Here is a 23,836-nt window from a genome sequence, read left to right as displayed (position 1 = left end):
GATTTAACAAGGTGTTGGAAACATTCCTCTGGGATTTTGATCCATAGTGATATGATAGCATCACGCAGTTGCTGCAGATTTGTCAGCTACACATCCATGATGAAAATCTCCCATTCCACCACATGCCAAAGGTGCTCTATTGGATTGAGATCTGGTGACTGTGTAGGCCATTGGAGTACAGTGAACTCATTGTCATGTTCAAGAAATCAGTGGTGAGATGATTTGAGCTTTGTGACATGGTACATTATCCTGCTGGAAGTATCCATCAGAAGATGGGTACACTGTAGTCATAAAGGGATGGACATGGACAATGCTCAATTGGTACTAAGGGGCCCAAAGTGGGCCAAGAAAATATCCCCCACACCATTATACCACCGCCAGCCAGAACGGTTGATCCATGCTTTCACATTAACGCCAAAATTGGACCCTACCATCTGAATGTTGCAGCTGAAATCGAGACTCATCAAACCAAGCAACATTTTTCTAGTGTTCTATTGTCCAATTTTGGTGTAGCCTCAGTTTTCTGTTCTTAGCTGACAGGAGTAGCACCCGATGTAGTCTTCTGCTGCTGACCATCTGCTTCAAAGTTCTATGTGTTGTGCATTCTGAGATGATATTCTCCATACCTTGGTTGTAACGGGTGGTTATTTGAGTTACTGTTGCCTTTCTATCATCTCAAACCAGTCTGCCCATTCTCCTTTGACCTCTGACATCAACAAGGCATTTTCTTACACACAACTGCAGCTCACTCGATATTTTCTCTTTTTCTGGACCATTCTCTGTAAAACCTAGAGATGATTGTGTGTGAAAATCCCAGGAGATCAGCAGTTTTTTAAATATTCAGACCAGCCCGCCTGGCACCAACATCCATGCCACATTCAAAGTCACTTAAATCCCTTTTCTTCACCATTCTGATGCTCAGTTTGAATTTCAGAAAGTCATCTTCACCACGTCTAGATGCCCAAAGGCATTGGGTTGCAGCCATGTGATTGGCTGATTAGAAATTTGTGTTACCAAGTAATTGAACATGTGTATTTAATAAAGTGGCTGGTGAGTTTGTATATATATGGGTGTTGGGGCTGCATTTGACTTGTTTTTTTTGCCTGGAACAAAAACAGATCTCAGTAGCACCTGCCGCGTCCGAAGAGATGCAAAGAAGATCAAATGCAACTTCCTAGCAGTTACCCACAGTTCAAAATTAAAAGTGATTTAAAAATTGCTGACTTGCAATTAAAGCTGATAGAAACAGATGCTAAACTTGGAGAAACAAGGCACATCTGTTTCAAAAAACAAACAGTGGTAAAGGTTATAGTAGTAGTGATTTTGGTCTTTTGTATAAAAGCAGTTGTGCTATGTAGCTGAGTGTTCTTGTACAAGTCGCATGTATTGAAAGATTTTTTTTTTTTACCAAGATAAAAATGGAAGAATGCGCTACCTCTACAATGGGGAATGCAAAGAAGTCTGCCCTCTGGGTTATTTCACCTTTGAGAACACCTGTGTGCAGTGTCCGGAAAACTGTGAATTTTGCAAGAGCCAAACCAAATGTGACAAATGCCTGGAAAAGTTCTTCCCTGTCAATGGAGTGTGCCAGGAGCTAGAATGTCCAGAAGGTACTGGGGTGGGAACCAAAGTGCATTATTACAGTGTGTGAGCTACAGTAATTTCCATTATTGTCTAAACAAAGGGTGAGGAACACGCTCACGCAAAAACCTGTAGAAAACAGCCTACTAATAAATATTTGCTCCTGGTAGAACCATTCTGTATCTATACAGTCTTAAAATAATACATATCTGTATGTTTGTGTGCATTTTGTAAAAATAATATCTGCTATATAATTCAAATTTTTGTACAATGCCGCTATGGGCTTTAACAACTGCATATATCTATTCTTCCACTGTAATTTAAAATGTTTAACTATAGCGAATCAATTGTTTTAGTAAAATAATGCTGAAGGCTATATCTCTCCATAGACAGTGAAAACAGTGGTATGTGTAAAAACTATGAAGTAAAAAGAATAACAAATATGTTGATAACAGTTACATCACAAAGGAGCAGCTGAGATTTTGTATTAATCAATGGTTGTAGCCTTAAGCATATTCTACCAAGAACCTCTTCTCTGTGAGCCGTGCCTGTTTCGTTTTTTTTGTTTTTTCTTTCAATCTCCGGCTTGTTCTTTTTATTGGATCAAGTTCAGCTTAACGAAACTAGCTATGTCGTTTTTGGTGCAAGCAAACCCCAAATAGCTCTAGCTCAATATATTGAGATGATGAACCCAGGTTACAAAACTTTAAGGAATATTTATTATGGCAAAAAGTCACTCATGCCAAGAACAGGAGATAATGTTTTTTTTTTTTTTTTGCCACAACAGGTCTTTGACAAGTCAATAGACAGAATAATTGGCTTGACAAAAGTACCGCTGTGACTACAGTCAACATTCTGGCTTAATAAGTAAACCCAAGAGAGCTGAAGCACTGCTTTGTTGGCATTATATAAAACATACTACATCTATCAATATGAAACTGACTATCAAAGTTTAAGTGTTCCCTGAAAGACCCCCCCCCCCCCCCATGAGAAACTTGGAGTCATACTGAGCCATTGTTTCATTACCTTGTATGATTAATGTAGAACAAGCATACATATGAATACTTTTGTCTTCTATCAAATGCATACTTGTTCTGTGACTAGGTGTCAACTTATCAATATTTTTACCCAAGATGCTTATAACTTTTACACAAGGCATACCCATTTTTTTTTATGTTATCTGAAAATGTATGACTCTTGGGTAAAACATTAATATGATTTAATGATAGTTACCCCTTAAAGTAGGGTTTTCCTCATATCAGCCAGGCAATAGGTATTTTAAAAAGATGGCCCAATGTTTCTATACATGACAATTTCTTTTTAAAGAACTTCCTGCTTAAGTAAGCACTCTGGGCTCACACTCACACTGTGCTGCCATAATACTGTACAAACTACATTAATTAAATGCATTGGAACATTACATATACATTGCAAGGCTGCTATGTTTTTTTCTTCTTTAATACAACCCAGCAGTAGTTGTTTGCTTCATGACCGTCTCTGTCTAACTGAATCTCCATATGACTGCATCTAAACAGAGTAGGCAAGAAGTTGGGTGGTCACTCCTTTAAATTACTACCTGCATGTGTAATGTGAGGTTCAGCTATTCGCCATTGTAAACAATTCTCTTTTCAGTAAAGCAGTTCAGGTATGCCTCGTGAACATAATAATGGAGCCTAGTGCTCCACTTGCAGACTGGTAATAATTAATATGAAGTATTCATATGCAAATTAATTTTTGGTCCTGAAAAAAAAAGATATATATATATATATATATAAATATCTATCTATCTATCTATCTATCTATCTATCTATCTATCTATCTATCTATCTATCTATCTATATATATATATATATATATATATATATATATATATATATATACACACAGTTGTGCTCATAAGTTTGCATACCCAGGCAGAATTTATGATTTCTTGGCCATTTTTCAGAGAATATGAATGATAACACAAAAACATTTCTTTCACTCATGGTTAGTGTTTGGCTGAAGCCATTTATTATCAGTCAACTGTGTTTACTCTTTTAACCACTTCAGCCCCAGACCATTTTGCTGGTCAAAGACCAGACCACTTTTTGCGATTCGGCACTGCGTCGCTTTAACTGACAATTGCGCAGTCGTGCGACGTGGCTCCCAAACAAATTTGATGTCTTTTTTTTTCCCACAAATAGAACTTTCTTTTGGTGGTATTTGATCACTCCTGCGGTTTTTATTTTTTGCGCTATAAACAAAAATACAGCGACAATTTTGAAAAAAACGCATTATTTTTTACTTTTTGTTTGAATAAATATCCCCCAAAAATATATAAAAAAAATGTTTTACCTCAGTTTAGGCCGATACATATTCTTCTCAAGTTATAGCGTTTACAAAATAAGGGATAGTTTTATGGCATTTTTTTTAATAATTTTTTTTTTTACTAGTAATGGCGGCGATCAGCGATTTTTATTATGACTGCGACATTATGGCGGACACATCAGACATTTTTGACACATTTTTGGGACCATTGTCATTTATACAGCAATCACTGCTATATAAATGCAGTGATTCCTGTGTAAATGACACTGGCAGTGAAGGGGTTAACCAGTGAGTGGCAGTGCAGGGGTTAAGTGTTCCTAGGGGTATGTTACTAACTGTTGGGGGCTGGGCTTTCTTTTAGTGAACACTGATCTCTGCTCCAATCACATAGAGCAGAGATTAGCGTCACTAGTTGCTAGGCAGAACAGTGAGATGCTGTTTACAACAGCATCTCTCCGTTCAGCCACCCCATGAGACGATCGCGGGTATTCCCGTGGCGATCGAGTCCACGGGACCCGCGACTGGACTTACGGGGGCCCTGACCAGCGTGCGAGCGCGTCGCCGGTGGCGCGCTCGTGATGGCAGGGCGGCATTAGAGATTGGACCTACCTGTACGCCAATATGCCTGCCCGTGCCATTCTGCCGATGTACATCGGTGTGCGCTGGTTGGGAACCTGTTAAAATCATAATGGCAACAGAAATTACCCAAATTACCCTGATCGAAAGTTTACATACCCTGGTGATTTTGGCCTGATAAAATGCACACAAGTTGACACAAAGGAGTCTGAATGGCTATTAAACCATCCTCACCTGTGATCTGTTTGCTTGTAATTTGTCTGTGTGTGTAAAATGTCAATGAGTTTCTGGACTCTTGACAGACCCTTGCATCTTTCATCCAGTGCTGCACTGACATTTCTGGATTCTGAGTCATGGGGAAAGCAAAAGAATTGTCAAAAGATCTGCGGGAAAAGGTAGTTCTGTTGAAACCAAACCACGGTCAGGTAGACCAAGTAAAATTTCAGGCATAGCTGCCAGTACAATTGTTCAGGATGCAAAGAAAAACCCACAAATAACTTCAGGTGAAATACAGGACTCTCTGAAAACATGTGGTGTGGCTGTTTCAAGATGCAAAATAAGGAGGCACTTGAAGAAAGATAGGCTGCATGGTTGAGTCGCAAGAAGAAAACCATTACTACACAAATGCCACAAAGTATCCCACTTACAATACGCCAAACATCATAGAGACAAGCCTCAAACCTCCTGGCACAAAGTCATTTGGAGTAATGAGACCAAAGTTGAGCTTTTTGGCCACAACCATAAACACTACATTTGGAGAGGAATCAACAAGGCCAATGATGAAAGGTACACCATTCCTACTGTGAAACACGGAGGTGGATCACTGATGTTTTGGGGATGTGTGAGCTACAAAGGCACAGGACATTTGGTCAAAATTCATGGTAAGATGAATGCAGTACATTATAAAAAAAATACTGGAGGAACATTTGCATTCATCAGCCAGGAAGCTGCGCATGGGATGTACTTGGACATTCTAACATGACAATGAACCAAAACACAAGGCCAAGTCGACCTGTCATTGACTACAGCAGATTAAATTGAAGGTTGTGGAGTGGCCATCTCAGTCTCCTGACCTCAATATCATTGAGCCACTTTGGGGAGATATCAAACGTGCAGTTCATGCAAGACAGCCCAAGAATTTACAGGAGCTGGAGGCTTTTTGCCAAGGGGAATGGGCAGCTTTACCATCATCTGAGAAGATAAAGAGCCTCATCCACAAATACCACAAAAGACTTCAAGCTGTCATTGATGTTAAAGGGGCAATGCATGGTATTAACTGGGTATGTAAACTTTTGATCAGGGTAATTTGGGTATTTTCTGTTGTGATTATGATTTTAAAAAAGTAAACACAGTTGATTGATAATAAATGGCTTCACCCAAACACTAACCATGAGTGAGAGAAAAGATTTTGTGTTATCATTCATATTCTCTGAAAAATGGCCAAGAAATCATAAATTCTGCCAGGGTATATAAACTTATGAGCACAACTGTATATCACTATAATTTCCTTGCAATTGTATCTCATTAAGCGTAAATCAAAATATGAAATTCAATTACACTATTATAATGCCTTTCATCATTTTTAAAAATCCAGTCATCCTACAGTCACTCAAAATAACTGGAAACCCAATCGTTTGCTTTTCTTGACAATGTTTGCCCTCATTCACCATACTGTCTCCTACCTGTGCTACACCTTCACTAACATCTGGCCCAATTCAACAACATCTGGTTAAATACATAATTAAAGAATTTGCAATGCTTATCTGCTTTAATAGACCCACAAATCAGCAATATGTGATAACTGCCAATGGAAACACTACTGAATAGGACAGGTAATGTATTCAGTAGACATTAAGCTGTTATAGTTTTGTATAATGAGATGAATTATGCTATCAAGCAAAATCTGCTGATTGATGTGTCAAGCGTGGTGAACTCAAACTTGGACTGAGTCATTGGCATTTACAATGTGTTGGAATGCCAGGCCCTTTTGCATTACATGCTTATTCCCCACGTTCCAGTTTAGACATGGGTTGGAAACTTTATTTTTTGCCTTGTATGTATGCTATGATGTTATAAAATTGTAAAGCGTGGCAGAATAGGTTGATATTCTAAAAATTAGGAGCAGTGCCAACAGAAATTTAGATCAACCATGCTACCATATCAATAAATGTTGCAAAAGCGATTTAATTGAATAAAATGTTTATGTTTATAGGGGAAGTTGAAGATCCTGACATGGAGGAATGTGTGTCATGTGCAGAAGGATGTCGAGAGTGTTCTTCAGGTGGGTTTCTATATAAATTGACCAATGTGTACCCACAGGCACAGAATATATTGGAACAAGGGGAAGCTGTAGCCTGTATTAGTAGTCTATAGAACAATTAAAAAACCTTGTTACTTGTAATTATATGTAGTGGCGGGCCCCTGAAGAACACGCGCTATGTTTTCAAAATTAAAGCTTTACTCAAACCACAGTTTGGTTTGGGCCTATTTGACTGACACAGAAGGGGGCACTGTCTCTGGTAGCAGGCGTGGAACTATGGTCTTGTTAGGCACTTGGATTATTCCCTCTCGGAGTCAGGTCAGTGGGAGTGGCCCTCCCGCTATGCCCTCTGGGAGAGGGTATTTAAGACACGGGTGTCACGTGGTTCTGGGTTCCGATCCAGTATGCTGTGCTGAGTGTGTGGTCCTGGTCCTCCTGACCAGCCCCTGGGAAGGCTATGGCCTGAGGTGCGGTTCCACCCGACTTTGATGCCTCGGGTCTGGCTAGCCCAAGGGGGAGGAACTAAGGCAGGATTCTGAGGTGGATGGGTGCTGTCTCCAGGCCGGGAGAGACCCAGTGCACTTCGAGCATTCCAGGGGAGGACTCTTTAGAAGAACACCACGCGTGAGGTTGGTTTTTCTTAACAAGAGCCTGGAGGGGTTGAAGTAACTGAGAGAAACTGGTCTTGAGGGATATCACCAAGTGGGCTGAAAGATCCAGGTATCCTACAAGTGTTCTACAGCTTAGTTTCCCTACGTGTTCTGCAACGTCAGTGATAAAAGACTTTGTTTCTGAGTAAGGATGAGCTTCGTGTTCGACTCGAACATCGGCTGTTCGCCCGTTCGGCGAATACCGAACGTTATGGGCCATTCGCGCCAAATTCACGTGGCACTCACGACCCACAGTGCACTGCGCCATCGCAGTGCATTGCTGGCTCATGATTGGCCAAGCATGCACTGTGACCCCGCATGCTTGGCAAATCACAGCGCCGACAGCGAGGAGAGCCATGATTGGCCACAGGCAGGATGCCTGTGGCCAATCATAGCTCAGGCTGTGTAGTACACACCCCACACTATATAAGGCCGCCAGCGCGGCGGCCTTGTGTAGTGTGTTGGCGTCTGTAGGAGTTAGTGGGTGTTCTCTGTGTACCTTCAACACGGTATACACCGTTCATTATTGGCCGATTTTGCGTTCTTGCTCTTCTGTACTTGAGCTGTTAGCAATCTGCAGGAGTTTGTGCCTGTTGTCTGCGTGCCCTGACCGCAGTATACACCGTTATATTCACCTACATAGCTAGCTATATTGCTCTTTTGTAATAGAGCTTGCAGTCAGTTGTAGGAGATTGTGCGTGTTGTCTGCGTGCCCTGACCGCAGTATATACTGTTATACACCGTTATATCCACCTATATAGCTCTTCTCTTCTCTCTAGAGCCATCTTCAGGAGTTAATGGGTGTTGTGTGCCTCCAGCACAATATACACTACCCAATTGCTGGTTTTACCATCTCCCTTCAGGCCATTGCCATGTCTGGAAGGCCAACAAAGAGAGGCAGACAGGCACGAGCCAATAAAAGAGGGCAAGCAGGCTCTGTGTCTAGAGACAACAGTGCTGGTCGTGGACACGGTGCATCGTCATCATCAGCACATGACCATGGGACACGCTTGTCCTTCTTTTCGGCAGCTGGACATGTTGAGCCGCATCATGCCGAAGACTTGGTAGAGTGGATGACCAAGCCCTCTTCATCCTCCTCATCCTCTCACCCTGGCTCAGGGTACTAGCAAAGCAGCTGCCAACGCATTGTCTTCCCTCCTCTCAATGTCATCATCAGTAACTCCTTCCCTAGACCCACCATGTCCTCCTGAGGAGTCTCCTGAACTCTTTGAGCACAGTGTTGGGTACATGCTCCAGGAGGATGCCCAGTGTTTTGTAGGCTCTGATGATGATACTCAGCTAGAGAAAGGCAGTAGCGTGAGCGCAGAGAGAGGGGATGCTCAAGAAGGACAGCAATCTGGCAGTCATGTTCCACAAGCTGCAGCATACTGCCAGGTTTGCTCCAGCGATAAAGAGGGAGGGGATGATAAGGGCACTGACTCCACGTGGGTGCCTGGTAGGAGAGAGGAGGAGGGGGAGGCACATGTCCAACGAGGCAGGATGCCCTCCGGGGGCCAGCTTAGGGGCAGCACACCGACTGAATCACACCGCAGAGCTCCGCCTGTGCAGGGCGCTGCCTCTGCGCGTTACTCTAAAAGTTCTTTGGTGTGGGCCTTTTTTGAGACGAGTGCATCAGATCACACCACTGCTATTTGCAACATATGTCTCAAGCGTATCTCGCGTGGCCAAAACATCAGCCGCTTGGGCACCACATGCTTGACCAGACATATGTTGACCTGCCATGCAGCTCGTTGGCAAGCGCACCTCAAAGACCCCCACCAAAGAACAAAGTGGACCTCTCCTTGCTCCTCATCAGCTGGGATCTCCAACCTCACTAGACCTTCAGTCCTCTCTGAAACCTGCTCTGAGAGGAATGAAGGTGTAGAATTATGTGTGTCATAGCCAAGTGCTTCCGGGCACTCTGCTAGCAGTACACCCATGTCCGATTATAGCAGGCAAATTTCCCTGTCCCAGCTGCTGGACCGTCTAAAGAAGTTCACTCCCAGCCATCCACATGCCCAGCGGTTGAAAGCTAGCTTGGCTAAATTGCTAGAACTTCAACTGCTGCCTTTTCAGTTGGTAGACTCGGCCCCCTTCCGTGAGTTGGTAAAATGTGCGGTTCCTCAGTGGCAGGTCCCCAAACGCCACTTTTTCTCACGGAAGGCGATTCCGGCTCTCTACCGGCATGTGGAAGGCAATGTCCTTGCCTCGCTGGACAGGGCGGTCAGCGGTAAGGTGCATATTACCGCTGACTCATGGTCCAGCAGGCATGGACAGGGGCGTTGCCTGTCTTTCACAGCCCATTGGGTCACTCTTCTGGCAGCTGGGAAGGATGCAGGACAAGGTGCAGTAGTGTTGGAGGTTGTTCCGCCACCACGCCTCCAAAATGCTACTATTGGTTGTGGCACACCTCTCTCCTCCACCCCCTCCTCTTCTTCTTCCTCCATGGCCTCTTCCAGTGCTCTGTCCTCAGAACCAGTGATGCACCATAGGCGTTCCAGGGGCTACGCAAGTACGCAGGCAAAACTATGCCATGCCGTGCTTGCGCTGGTTTGTTTGGGGCAGATATTTTGTCAGCTCTGCAGGGGCAGGCCGAGAGGTGGTTGACGCCACGCCAGCTTAAGCCATGAATGGTGGTTTGCGACAATGGCACCAACCTCCTCTCCGCCCTCCGACAGGGACAACTGACCCATGTGCCCTGTGTGGCTTAACCTGGTGGTGCAGCGGTTCTTGGGCAGGTACCCGGGTTTACAGGATGTCCTGAAGCAGGCCAGGAAAGTCTGTGTGCATTTCCGCCAATCATTTAATGCATGTGCTCGGCTGGCTGAGCTCCAAAAGGAGTTGAACCTGCCCAAGAACCACCTTATATGTGACATGCCCACCAGGTGGAACTCAACGTTGGCCATGCTGCAGCGGCTGCACACGCAGCAGAGGGCCATCAATGAGTACCTGTGCAACTACGGCACCAGGACAGGGTCAGGGGAGCTCGGTTTTTTCTCACCACGCCAGTGGGGCATGATCAGGGATGCATGCACTGTCCTGTCACCGTTTGAGGAGGCCACAAGGATGGTGAGCAGTGACAGTGCATGCATCAGTGACACTGTACCTCTTGTCCACCTGTTGGAGCAAACGCTGCGTGGAATAATGGACAGGGCACTTGAGGCAGAACAGAGGCAGGAAGAGGAGGACTTCCTTGCCTCTCAAGGCCCCCTTTATCCAGACAGTGTTCCTGCTATTCCACCCATCACACAGGAAGAGGACGAGGAGGAGGAAGAGGAGGAGGAGGATGATTGTGTCAGCATGGAGGTGGAGGCTGGCACTCAGCATCAGCAGCAGCAGTCTTGTAGGGGTGATTTACAGTCCCAAGAAACCCATGGACTTGTATGTGGCTGGGAGGAGGTAGCTGCGGATCATGTTGTCCTTAGTGACCCAGAGGACTCCGGACCGAATGCCTCAGCTAACCTACGCTGCATGGCCTCCCTGATCCTGCAAAGCCTGCGGAAGGATCCTCGTATTCTTCGGATCAAGGAGAGGGACCATTACTGGCTGGCCACTCTCCTTGATCCACGGTACAAGGGTAAGGTTGCTGACCTTATCTTGCCATCGCAGAGGGAGTAGAGGATGAGACATCTCCAGGAGGCCTTGCAGAAAGGTCTGTGCAACGAGTTCCCAGAGACTGGAAGGCTACAAACTCCTGGTCCTGGACAACGTGTTGCTGAGGCATCGGTCAGAAGGAGCGGTGGAGAAGGTGGCCGTCTGACCGATGAGTTCAGACAATTTTTTAGTCCGCAGCCCCAAGGTATGATCGGTTCCCGCAACCATCGCCAGCGTCTGATTTACATGGTACAGGAATACCTAGGGGCAAGGTCAGACTTGGTCACCTTTCCCACCGAAAATCCTCTGGCTTACTGGGTCTTGAGGATGGATCACTGGCCAGAGCTTGCACAGTATGCAATTGAGCTACTGGCCTGTCCTGCATCCAGTGTTCTTTCGGAACGCACCTTCAGTGCTGCTGGTGGATTTGTTACCGATCACAGGGTGCACCTGTCCACCGACTCAGTTGATCGACTGACCTTCATCAAGATGAATCAGTCTTGGATCACCCACAGCTACCAAGCACCTGAAGCTGATGTAACCGAATAATTTTTTTTTTAATATCACATCCCTTGAAGACTGCCTATGCTGATGCTGAGTGACTGTCCTGTTATGTTGATTGTCTATCCTCTTCCTCCTCCGCTGATATGTTGGAAGAACATTTTTGGTTCTGGGTGATGCCACCAGCCCAATTTTTCAGCCCCTGTTTAACAGGGGCGTTTAATTACAATTTTTAATGCAATGCTTTGCAGCAGGGCTCATTCCTGCACCACACCTAGAGTATATGGGAGAGGTTGCAATGTCGTGGCACCAGCACCAGTGCCAGCAGCCCAATTTTTCAGCCCCTGTTTAACAGGGGCGTTTAATTACAATTTTTGAGGCAATGCTTTGCAGCAGGGCTCATTCCTGCACCACAACTAGAGTATATGGGAGAGGTTGCAGTGTCGTGGCACCAGCACCAGTGCCTAAGGCCAAATTTTTCAGCCCCTGTTTAACAGGGGCGTTTAATTACAATTTTTGATGCAATGCTTTGCAACAGGGCTCATTCCTGCACCACAACTAGAGTATATGGGAGAGGTTGCAGTGTCCTGGCACCAGTGCCAGCAGCCCAATTTTTCAGCCCCTATTTAACAGGGGCGTTTAATTACAATTTTTGATGCAATGCTTTGCAACAGGGCTCATTCCTTCACCACAACTAGAGTATATGGGAGAGGTTGCAGTGTCTTGGCACCAGCACCAGTGCCTAAGGCCAAATTTTTCAGCCCCTGTTTAACAGGGGCGTTTAATTACAATTTTTGATGCAATGTTTTGCAGCAGGGCTCATTCCTGCACCACAACTTGAGTATATGGGAGAGGTTGCAGTGTCGTGGCACCAGCACCAGTGCCTAAGGCCCAATTTTTGAGCCCCTGTTTAACAGGGGCGTTTAATTACAATTTTTGATGCAATGCTTTGCAGCAGGGCTCATTCCTGCACCACAACTAGAGTATATGGGAGAGGTTGCAGTGTCATGACATCAGCACCAGTGCCAGCAGCCCAATTTTTGAGCCCCTGTTTAACAGGGGCATGTAATTACAATTCTTGATATAATATTTCACAGCAGGGCCCATTCCTGTGCCCACCCAGAGTAACTGTGAGGACTTATAGTGTTGTGGCCCTAGCACCTCAACCACCAAAGGTCAATTTTTCTACCACTGTTCAACAATGGCATGCAATTACAATTCTTGATATAATCGTTCACAGCAGGGCGTTCTAGCTCTAGCGCCAAGAGTCACTTTGAGGGCTTACAATGTTGTGGCAACACCTTGTTCCGCAATTTCTGCAGAGCATATAGGGCAGACCCCTACTTTCAAACATCCAACTTACAAACGTCTCCTACTTGCAAACGGAAGGAGACAACAGGAAGTGAGATGAAAAAAGACGGACGGCAAAATAAATTATACAGGGGTGATAACCCTTCCCTATGTTTTCCAAAAAGCTTAAAAATATATCTTTTGACTGGAGCTACACTTTAAAAATGTACCAGTTCAAATTACAAACAGATTCTACTTAACACAACAAATCTACACAGTCCCTGTCTTGTTTGAACCGCCTGTATACTGCTGTTCTGAGTATATAGGGCCTGGGGGCCCCACGTCTTTCCTTTTTTTAATATGGGTACGGGGTTCCCCTTAATATCCTTACAAGACCCAAAGGGACTGGTAATGGGCAGGGGGGGCTACCCATGCCATTTTTCTCAATGATTTTCGAACCAGATATTACATTAAAAACGCAAGCAGTTTGAAATGACTTTTTCCGTTAAATGTAATTTTGTGCAGGGACTGTTCTAAACACGGGAAACACATGGCACTTCACAGGCATACTATAGACACCCCCCAGGCACGATATTTAAAGGAATATTTCCCCTTTTTTTTCACTTTAATCGTCATTAAAATCAGTGCTCCCGCCAAAACGGCCATTTTTAAAAACATTTTAGGCATTGACCCATGTCCTCTGGGGCAGGAGCCAGGTCCCCAAACCCTTTTTAGGACAGTATCTTGCATATTAGCCATTAAAATTAGCACTTTTTATTTCGAACGTTTGAGTCCCATAGATTTCAATGGGGTTCTAAAGTTCGTACGAATTTTCGATCCACTCGAAAGTTCTGGTGCGAACCGAACCGGGGGGTGTTCGGCTCATCCCTATTTCTGAGTAAGCACCTTGTTGGCTGGTAGGCCTTGTCAGAGAGGGACTGTCCAACCCGAGTGTTCATCCAGCTGCGAATGGCTATTCTCTGGATGCAGTCAAAGTAAGCAAGTTCCTTAACATTTATAGACTTTGACATTGAGAGTACCTGAACTTTGCTTTCCAACCCTCTGATCCCAAGTTAAAAGACTGTTCAATGGTTGACGCTTGCAAATATAAAATCCATTCAACTGGATCTATTGTCAGTCTCAAGTTACTGGGCAATCTACCATGGGACATCCCCTAGATGTGTCACAAGGAGAACGAAACGTAACGGTAAGCCCAAAAATAACCAGCAGCTCCTTCGGGGGTTAGAGGTACATATACAAAAACTAATTTCCAATAAAATCCAAATCACAGGAGTGCCAGTGTACATAGGTCAAACATTTCAGTTTTACCTTGGATCTCAAATTTTAGCTTGCCCCCTTGCACCCAATGCTTATTGTCTGCCTCCTTTAATCCAATTTCCTCCTTAAAAAGGAAGTGCAGGGAGAAAAAAATAGAATTCTTATTTTCTGTTTTACCTATGTTCCTTGATGCATTAATGTGGTTGTAAAGTCACCTCAAATGAATCATTTTAACCTCTATGTTTGGTCCAGATTAGGTGCAGTGCATGTGTTTTGTTTTAAAATTACATGTCTAAGTACCATTTTGCACGGTATATATACATGATTCTAAACTTCCGGGTAGGGGCCGTGAATGTGATTATACATAGCGGGAGCTGATTGGTGGGTACAGCGGACTTGATGTCTGCTAGCACCTGCTGATCATCCTGCAGAGAGGCAGAATGGTAGTCTACGTATGTAAACAAATCAGATCACCGTTCTGACTGGAGGGAAGGCATGGATCCTGTGTCTCTGCAAAGCAAAATAAAGCACTTCCCACACTGTAATAAAACACTGTCTAGGCACACCGTTAACCCTTTGATCGTCTCTGGTGTTAACCACTTCTCAGCCAGTGTCATTAGTACAGTGACAGTGCATATTTTTAGCATTAATCACTGTATTAGTTTCACTGGTTCCCAAAAAAGTGTCAGTTTTATCCGTTTTCCCACCACAATATCACAGTCATGCTATAAATCGTTGATCACCGCCATTATTGTAAAAAATAAATAAACAAATAAAAATTCCATAAATGTATCCCATAATTTGTCCAGCTTTACACTCTGGATCAAAGTTGCATCAAAAGTTGCATCAAAGTAGTGCAGCCACCTTTTCAAAGTCGCATGGATGGAAATGTTTGCCATTGAAATCATGGGCTGTGGCATGACAAGTCACACTAGTGGAAAACAGAGCCTTAAACTCACATGTAGCTCCCTCAGCTTGGAGTGTGCCACACCATGCACACAGTGCCCATCACATCATGCACACAGTACCAACCACATCATGCACACAGTGCCCACCACAGTGCCACACCATGCACACAGTGCCCATCACAGTGCCACATCATGCACACAGTGCCTATCACAGTGCCACACCATGCACACAGTGCCCATCACAGTGCCACACCATGCACACAGTGCCCATCACAGTGCCACCCATGCACACAGTGCCACACCATGCATACAGTGCCCATCACAGTGCTATGCAGAAACAACCAGGTGGTTGTACACTGTAGAAAATCTGCACCATGTTGCATTGTCATCTATAGTACAGTTTCTAACAAACACAATATACTTCCAATGCCTCCCCCCCCCCCCCCCCAGGAGAAACGGCTACCCAAAACGAGGCAATGAAGATAGGAGGAGATTGGAGAAAGAGAGAAGGGATGGGGGTGGGGCTGAGCAGGTCTAGGCAAGTCTGTCTAAAAAGGAGAGGAGGGGTGGGGGCAGGGCATATGTCAGAGAAGGACAACGTTTTCAGGAGGTAAAAGGCCCCCATGCAGAATTCAGAAATAAGAAAGTAAGGTTGTTCCTGAAGAACAGGAAGAAGCTGATTGTCTACCTTTGATTAGACTTTCTAAGCAACACTATCAGCTAGCCATAAAATTAACAATGTCAAAGATAACAATATTTTACATATAATTAACTGGTTGCCGACCAGCCGCCGCAGTTTTACTGCGCCAGAATGGAACGGCTGGGTGAAACGTTGTTACCTTACGTCGCTTCTCCTTTTGGCCACTAGGGGCAGTCGCCCGCGGGCGTGTGCCTGGAGCCGATGCAAGTGCCCAGCGCGATGACTGCTGGGCACCCACGATCGCTCGTGACAGAGTGAGAACCGGGATCTGTGTGTGTAAAAACACAGATCCTACTTCTTTCAGAGGAGAGGAGACAGATTGTGTGTTCATACTAAGTATGAACACCAATCTCTCTCTCCTTCTAGTCAGTCCCATCCCCCCTATAGTTAGAACACATCTAGGTAACACATTTATTCCCCTGATCGCCCCCTAGTGTTCACCTTTTCCCTGCCAGTGACATTTACACAGTAATCAGTGCATTTTTATAGCACTGATCGCTGTATAATTGTCAATGGTCCCAAAAATGTGTCAAAAGTGTCCGATTTGTCCGCCGCAATATCGCAGTCCCAATAAAAATCACAGATCACCGCCATTACTAAAAAAATAATAATAATAAAAATACCATAAATCTATCTCCTATTTTGTAGATAATATAACTTTCGCGCAAACCAATCAATATACGCTTATTTCATTATTTATTTTTTTTACCAAAAATATGTAGAAGAATACATATCAGCCTAAACTAAGGAAAAAATTTTTTTTTTTTTTAAATGAGGGATTATTTATTATAGCAAAAAGTAAAAGATACTGGGGGTCATTTACTGAAGGAAAATCCACTTTGCACTGAAAGTGAACTTGGAAGTGCAGTCGCTCTAAATCTAATGGGTGGATCTGAAATGAGGGGAAGCTCTGCTGATTTTATCATCCAATCATGTGCAAGCTAAAACGCTGTTTTTTATTTTCCTTGCATGCCCCCCTCAGATCTACAGTGACTTTACTTCCAAGTGCACTTTCAGTGCAAAGTGGATTTTCCTTTAGTAAATAACCCCCACTGTGTTTTATTTTCAAAATTGTTGGTCTTTTTTTGTTTATATCGCAAAAAATAAAAACCGCAGAGGTTATCAAATACCACCAAAAGAAAGCTCTATTTGTGGGAAAAAAAGGACGTTAATTTTGTTTGGGTGCAGCATCGCTCGACTGCGCAATTGTCAGTTAAAGCGACACAGTGGCGAATCGCAAAAAATGCTCTGGTCACCGAGCAGCCAAATTTCCGGGGCTGAAGTGGTTAATAGAATAAAATGCAATTTTTGCTTGAACTTCCACTTTACGACTGCTGCATCTATTGGGGAATATGCCTGAACTAATAGTACCTTATCATGACATAGTGATATCACTAGCCCCTGGTGATCTGATGCTGATCATTGGCCTATTTCCCAACATATCAGCATGGGATGTTTCGATAACTGATCAGCTAGGTTCATCTGATATCATATTAGTACAAAATAATCTGTCAGCACTGAGCAAATCTTTCAGGAGCATGTACTGGTATTTTGTCTAAACCTTTATTTCATGTAGCAAACACATTTCTGACCTATTAAGAGCAGATAAAGTCCAGTGTCAGCCTGTTCACAACCTTCATTAACTTAGATGAATAAATCAAGTTAGACGAGCAAGGCGACATTTATACATAGGGCTTTGAGCCATAACAATCATACATAAATCATTTTAATTTGGGTGATGTCTGGTAGCTGAGAACAGATAAACTGTGATACATTCATTTATTACACACAATAAGCATCAGGCACTGGCCTTCACCCGTCCTACACATCCAAGTGATTAACAGGTACATTTATTGCAAACCCTAGGAAAGTGTAAATGTAACTGAAATGAAATGGTCAGGTAATGACAATGAATGTATTTTATAGTAAACCTTGAGTACATAGCTGCAATACACGCACAGTCTTCCATGTTTTATCTCTTTCAAATTACTGCAAGTATAAGAAAATACCAGTTGAACCTGCCAAAATCTGGTGTGCTTCCAACTTCCTGTAGTGAGCTAAAAAAGCCGCTTTTGCTGCCCTGAACTCCAAAACTGTGTTGTCAGGCCTGTCTGAGTTTTTGCTGAACTAAAAATATTTCCACCTTTCCTCGCCACCACTAGGTAAGGAGGATGTATTTTGTAGTCCAGCAGAGGAGAATTCAGGAAGGCCTGACACCACTGCCTTTGGTAGATGTATTTGCAGCAATTTTACCACGTGCTGACCAGGCCTTTTCTGGACCTTTGTGCTTAAAAGTTTAAATCTATATTTTTTTGCTAGAAAATTATATATAATATAATTATAAATGAAATATATATATTATATTTAATTTATAATTGTATTATATATAATTTTCTAGCAAAAAAATACCGATCTAAACTTTTTTTAACTTTTATTTAATTATATATTAAATATATATATATGTATATTATTTTATTTGTATTTTTTTAGTAAGGACCCTGAGGCTGGATTCACACCTATGCATTTTTAGTGCTTTTTGCATTTTGAAGATTTGCACTACAGTCCATTTAACCACTTCAATACAGGGCACTTAAACACCTTCCTGCCCAGACCGATTTTCAGCTTTCAGCGCTGTCGCACTTGAAAATGACAATTGCCCAGTCATGCTGTATTTATTTATTTTTCGTAGTTGCATGACAGAAGAAACAGTACAGGCATACAGTAGCAGCAGTATGGCTCCCAAATTGTGAGAGGTCAAAAGCAAGCAGACAGTGCAAAATAACACAGTATGGGGAGGTGCAGAAAAATTAGGCAGTCTGACCAGGGGTGCACATCCGGACGGAAGACACCGTAAGTCAGCTATCCGTGCCAGCAACCATGAGGCCACCCAAGGTTTGCTACCTAGCTTATTCGCCAGATTCAAAACAAAGCAAGGACCATCAGCATTATAAACAAAGAGAGTAAGAGAGAAAAGAATAGAAAGAAGTAAGGAAAAAGAAATAGAACGCCAGCGGTCTACATCACCATACCCGTACTGGTTCGCCATCAGTCCTCCAGCAGCCGCCATCTCCCCCAGATCAGGTCGTTCTCCTCAAGCCTATCTCTCACCCTGGCAGTCATTTTCTCCATGAGTTCAACATCCTTAATCTTGGAGTATAAGGCCTCCGTGGACGGAGGCAATGGGTTCTTCCAGTTAAGGGCTATCAGGCAACGAGCTGCCGTCAGGACATGCCTAAGGAGCTTCCGATCCGGCCTGGTCAGTGTGGGTTGGGACAGGCCTAGTAAGAAAAATTTAGGGGAGTGTGGTACCGACACATCAAATAAACGCTGGAGCAGCCGTCGGGTTATAAGCCAGAATGGGGCGATCAGAGGACAGGCCCAGTAAATGTGGAACAGGGAGCCCTGCTCCTTCAGACATCACCAACAGCGGTCCGAAGTAGAGGGGTATATTTTGTGGAGTATGTCTGGGGTCTGATACCAGAAAAGGAGGATTTTGTAAGAGTTCTCTTTGTACAGTGTACACAGAGAGGACTTGGCCGCCTGACGCCATACCCCCTGCCAAGCCTCAAGGGGGAGCTCCTCACCCAGTTCCCTCTCCCAGCGTTTCATATATGAGTGTTTACCCCTCATTTGAAAATGGTGTGTGTTGAGGATGCGGTAAATGTCTGAAATCAGCCCCCTGCGATTCCTTCCTTCCAGGATTATCTGTTCGAATGGGGAGGGCCGGGAGAACTGTAGGTGAGGGGCCCAAACAAAATTTTTATCATTTTGTTCCCACAAATAGAGCTTTCTTTTGGTGGTATTTGATCACCTCTGCGGTTTTACATTTTTTGCTAAACAAATAAAAAAGACCGAACATTTTGAAAAAAAATAATTTTTTTTGTTTCAGTTTTAAAACTTTGTAAATAAGTAAGTTTTCTCCTTCACTGACGGGCACTGATAAGGCGGCACTGATAGGCACCAATGAGGTGGCACTGATGAGGTGGCATTGATGGGCACTGATATGTGGCACTGATGGGCACTGATGGGCGACACGGATGGGCACTGATAGGTGCCACAAATTGGCACTGATAGGTGGCACAGATTGGCATGGATAGGCAGCATGGATGGGCATGGATAGGCGGCACATATGGGCATGTATAGGCGGCACGGATGAGCATGGATGGGCACTGATAGGTGGCATGGATGGGCACTGATAGGTGGCACGGATGGGCACTGATAGGCAGCACGAATGGGCACTGATAGGTGGCATTGTATTGTATTGTACTAATGGATGCCAATCAGTGCCAAACAATAATGCATGCCAATCAGTGATGCCCATTGTGGGCACTGACTGGCATCCATTGTGGGCACTGATTGGCATCCATTGTGAGCACTGACTGGCATACCTGGTGCTGGGCATCCCTGGTGGTCTGGTGGTGTCCCTGGTGGTCAGTGTGGGCATCCTTGTGGGGGCTGCGCTAATAATCAATCAGCACAGACCCCCCCTGTCAGAGGAGCAGCCGATCGGCTCTCCTCTACTCGCATCTGACAGACGCGAGTGAGGAAAAGCCGATCAACGGCTCTTCCTATTTACACTGTGATCAGTTGTGATTGGACACGGCTGATCAAGTGGTAAAGAGTCTCCGTCGGAGACTCTTTACCGCGATTGTAGTTGCCGGGTGTCAGACTGACACCCCGCAACAATGATCGCTGCGATGCGCGCCCCCGGGGGTGCGCAATGGCTCAATATCCTGAGGACGTCATAGGACGTCAGGATTTTGAAACCACTTTGCCACCGTCATTCTGCTATATGGCGGGTGGCAAGTGGCTAACAAGGTTTCCTATGGAACACGTTCTATAGTGCAAATCTGCAAAATGCAAAAGGCACAAAAAATGCATAGATGTTGCAACATTTAAAGTCACACAGTATTTGCACAGCAGTCTTTCAAACAATTTTTTTATTTTTTTTTTAAATGGACTTTAACCACTTGACAACTGGGCACTTAAATCCCCCTCACGACCAGACCAATTTTCAGCATTCAGCGCTCTCACACTTTGAATGACAATTACTCAATCATGCAACGAAATGAATTTGTTGTCCTTTTTTTCATACACATTGAGCTTTCTTTTGGTGGTATTTGATCACCTCTGGGTTTTTTTATTTTTTTGGGCTATAAATGAAAAAAGACCGAAAATTTTGGGAAAAAATGCATTTTTCTTTATTTCTGTGATAAAATTTAGCAAATTATAAATTTTTCTTCATACATTTTGGCCACAATTTATACTGCTACATATCTTTAGTAAAAATAACCCAAATTAGTGGATATTATTTGGTCTTTGTGAAAGTTAGAGAGTCTACAAGCTATGGTGCAAATCATAAAAAATTGATCAGACCTGATGTACTATCTAATTTCTTGCAACCCGAACAAGCCAGGAAAGTCCAAGGTATTTAGTAAGAGGCATGGTGAGGTTTTTGATGTTGTTGAAGATTTTTTTTTCCCACAAAATTGTCATTGCAGTAGGTTATTTCTCTCACATGGCATGTGTATACCACAAATAATGCCCCAAAATACATTCTGCTACTCCTCCTGAGTATTACGATACCACATGTGTGGGACTTTTTCACAGCCTAGCCACATAGAGAGGCCCAACATGCAGGGAGCACCATCAGATGTTCTAGGAGCATAAATTACACATCTAACTTGTTGACTATCTATTACACTTTTGAAGGCCCTGGAGCACCAGGAAAATGACACGTGACACTGATGTGGCACTGATGACAGATGGCACTGATACATGGCACTGATGAAAGATGGCACTGATGACAATGATGTGGCACTGATGACAGATGGCACTAATACGTGACACCGATGACACGTGACACTTATGACAGATGGCACTAATATGTGGCACTGATGACACATGGCACTGATGGGGTTCCCCTTAAAATCCATGCAATACCTGAAGGGCCTGCTGCGGATTTTGAGGGGGACCCCCACGCCATTTTTTTTTGGAGTGGGTTTCCCCTTAATATCCATAACAGACCTGAAGGGCCTGGTATGGAATTTCGGGGGAACCCCACGCATTTTTTTTCTTAATTTTTTTTTTCTTAATGCTAACATGACCTGTGTGCAAATAGCCTTAAACAAACCCATAGAAGTGAACCAGAAAAAAAAAAAAGTCAAGGTGAGAGGTACACCTGTTCAACTTATGCAACTTATTGACATTTACTAAGATTTTGCCAGTGCGGTGAACCAGAGCACATGAACGTGAGCAAATGCCGCTTGCACATGCGCAGTGCATAAATTGACCTTGCGCAGCTCCAAGTGTATTTGCAGGCACAGCAGGCTTGCTCAGAGAAAGTTACTTTTCTGTTCTATTTTGGGCATATTTGTTACTTGGACAGTTATAACTATACTTCCTCACATCACCCCCATAATATTGACATTTCCAGCTTCTTTAAATTCTGAGTTGAAGAATGCATGCGCCTGGTCTATAGCGGCGCACAGATCACCGCCTCCCATGCGCCGGCATGTTATTAGTGAATGGGGAATTGCGCTGTGTTACAGGTGAAAATGCTTTGTGAATACAAAAGCGGCCATTGCGCATTGGCGTGTGCCGCAACTCATGGCACAAACCTTTTTTAAATAAGCCCCATAGAGTACATATGCTTGAGTGACTACTCACACGTTAAATTCTGCACACAAGCACGGAGGGATGCTGTGCTTTACTTTCTTTACTGCTTTTTTTTTTTGTTACACGGTCCCTTTATTATTTTTTGTTTTGATCACTTTTATTTCTATTGCAAGAAATGTAAACATCCCTTGTAATAGAAATGAGGATGGCAGGTCCTCTTTATTGAGAGATCTAGGGTCAAAAAGACTCCAAATCTCTCATTTATCCTTAAGACTCCTTTCACATTGGAGCGCTTTGCAGGCGATACGTCGCTAAAAATAGCACCTGCAAAGCACCCTGAAAGAGTCGCTTCTGTGTCTCTTTCACACTGGAGCGGTGTGCTGGCAGGATGCTAAAATAAGTCCTGCTAGCAGCATCTTTGGAGTGGTGAAGGAGCGGTGTATACACTGCACCTTCACAGTTCCTGTCCATTGAAATCAATGGGGCAGCCCGGCTATACCGCTGTCATACCGCTGCTGCATCAGCTCTTTGTGCTGGTTTTAACCCTTTCTCGGCCGCTAGCGGGGGATAAAAGCGACATGCTATCGGCCGAATAGCGCAGCAAAATTGACAGTAAAGCGCCGCTAAAAATAGCAGCGTTTTACCACCGGTGCACCCACCACCCAAATGTGAAAGGGGCCTAAAAGCAAATGATAAAAAAATATGTTAACTTTTTCTTTAAAAAAATATACCAGAACCAGAACCAGAAGTGATGTCAGATGTGGCTATGGTCCTCCAAGGGCATAGAGATGAGTGGCAGCCATCTTGGCCTCACTCTTCTCCATAGCCAGCTACCGACAGCATTGGATCACTCCCAGGATTCACCGATGGGTCAGGTAAGCCCGGGAACGACTGGGAGGCGCCAGAAGGGAGGGGCGGCACCTCTCCTGACGCTTCTAAAAGTGATCCCATGGTGAATCCGCCTGTGTGACCACATTTATCTAAAAGAGAATCAGCCACAGGAAAAAAAATAATAATACTATGGCAGCAATGCTGCCATAATCCCAGTATTTAATGTCAAACAAATGGCATATTTTCACTTTCTAATGGGCCGGTCGGCAAGTATATTTCAAGAAAAAAAAGTTTTGCAGAGATGTACTGAATGTGTTTTTCCCCCAGACATACAGTATACCTTAACTGACACAAAACTTTGCAACACATTTCCTTACACGATGCACTATGTTGTTATTTTAGATGATACAGAAAGCTGCACCTCCTGCCGAGATGGATATTATATGTAAGTGTTACTTTTATTTATTATATGTAATATGTTTTTCTAATTTTAAATGTATCCGGTGTGTACAGCCTCTATTACTTACTTCATTCTAGTCCTTCCATTTCTTTTAGCAGCAAAGATAAGATATTACTTGCAGGCAGAGAGCTATTTTTCTATACCAGGCAGCTGGAATTCTTTGTAGACAAGTGAATGAAACATGAACCAGCCAATAATGTGTGAAGAATATAACATCCCTTTCTGCACTGTTTGCAAGAGCTGTATATTTTTTTTTTACTGCAGGTTTGTATAATGCTACAT

At 43.8% G+C, this 23,836-nt stretch overlaps 1 protein-coding gene across 1 annotated transcript in view; it reads left to right on the top strand.

The window, feature by feature from the left end:
• PCSK5 (proprotein convertase subtilisin/kexin type 5) overlaps window positions 1–23,836 on the top strand; it is a 628,432-nt gene that overhangs the window by 539,459 nt on the left and 65,137 nt on the right. The window contains exons 23-25 of the mRNA XM_077474911.1: window positions 1,413–1,610; window positions 6,677–6,745; window positions 23,497–23,539. Coding sequence (XP_077331037.1) covers window positions 1,413–1,610; window positions 6,677–6,745; window positions 23,497–23,539 — 310 coding nt within the window. The remainder of the gene's footprint in view (window positions 1–1,412; window positions 1,611–6,676; window positions 6,746–23,496; window positions 23,540–23,836) is intronic.

Source organism: Lithobates pipiens, unplaced genomic scaffold (genome assembly GCF_037356315.1).
Source record: "Lithobates pipiens isolate NorthernLeopardFrog02 unplaced genomic scaffold, aLitPip1_a1.2 Scaffold_13, whole genome shotgun sequence".
Classification (NCBI taxonomy): domain Eukaryota; kingdom Metazoa; phylum Chordata; class Amphibia; order Anura; family Ranidae; genus Lithobates; species Lithobates pipiens.
Note: the sequence above shows the minus strand (reverse complement) of the source record. Positions and strands in the feature narration are given on the sequence as shown.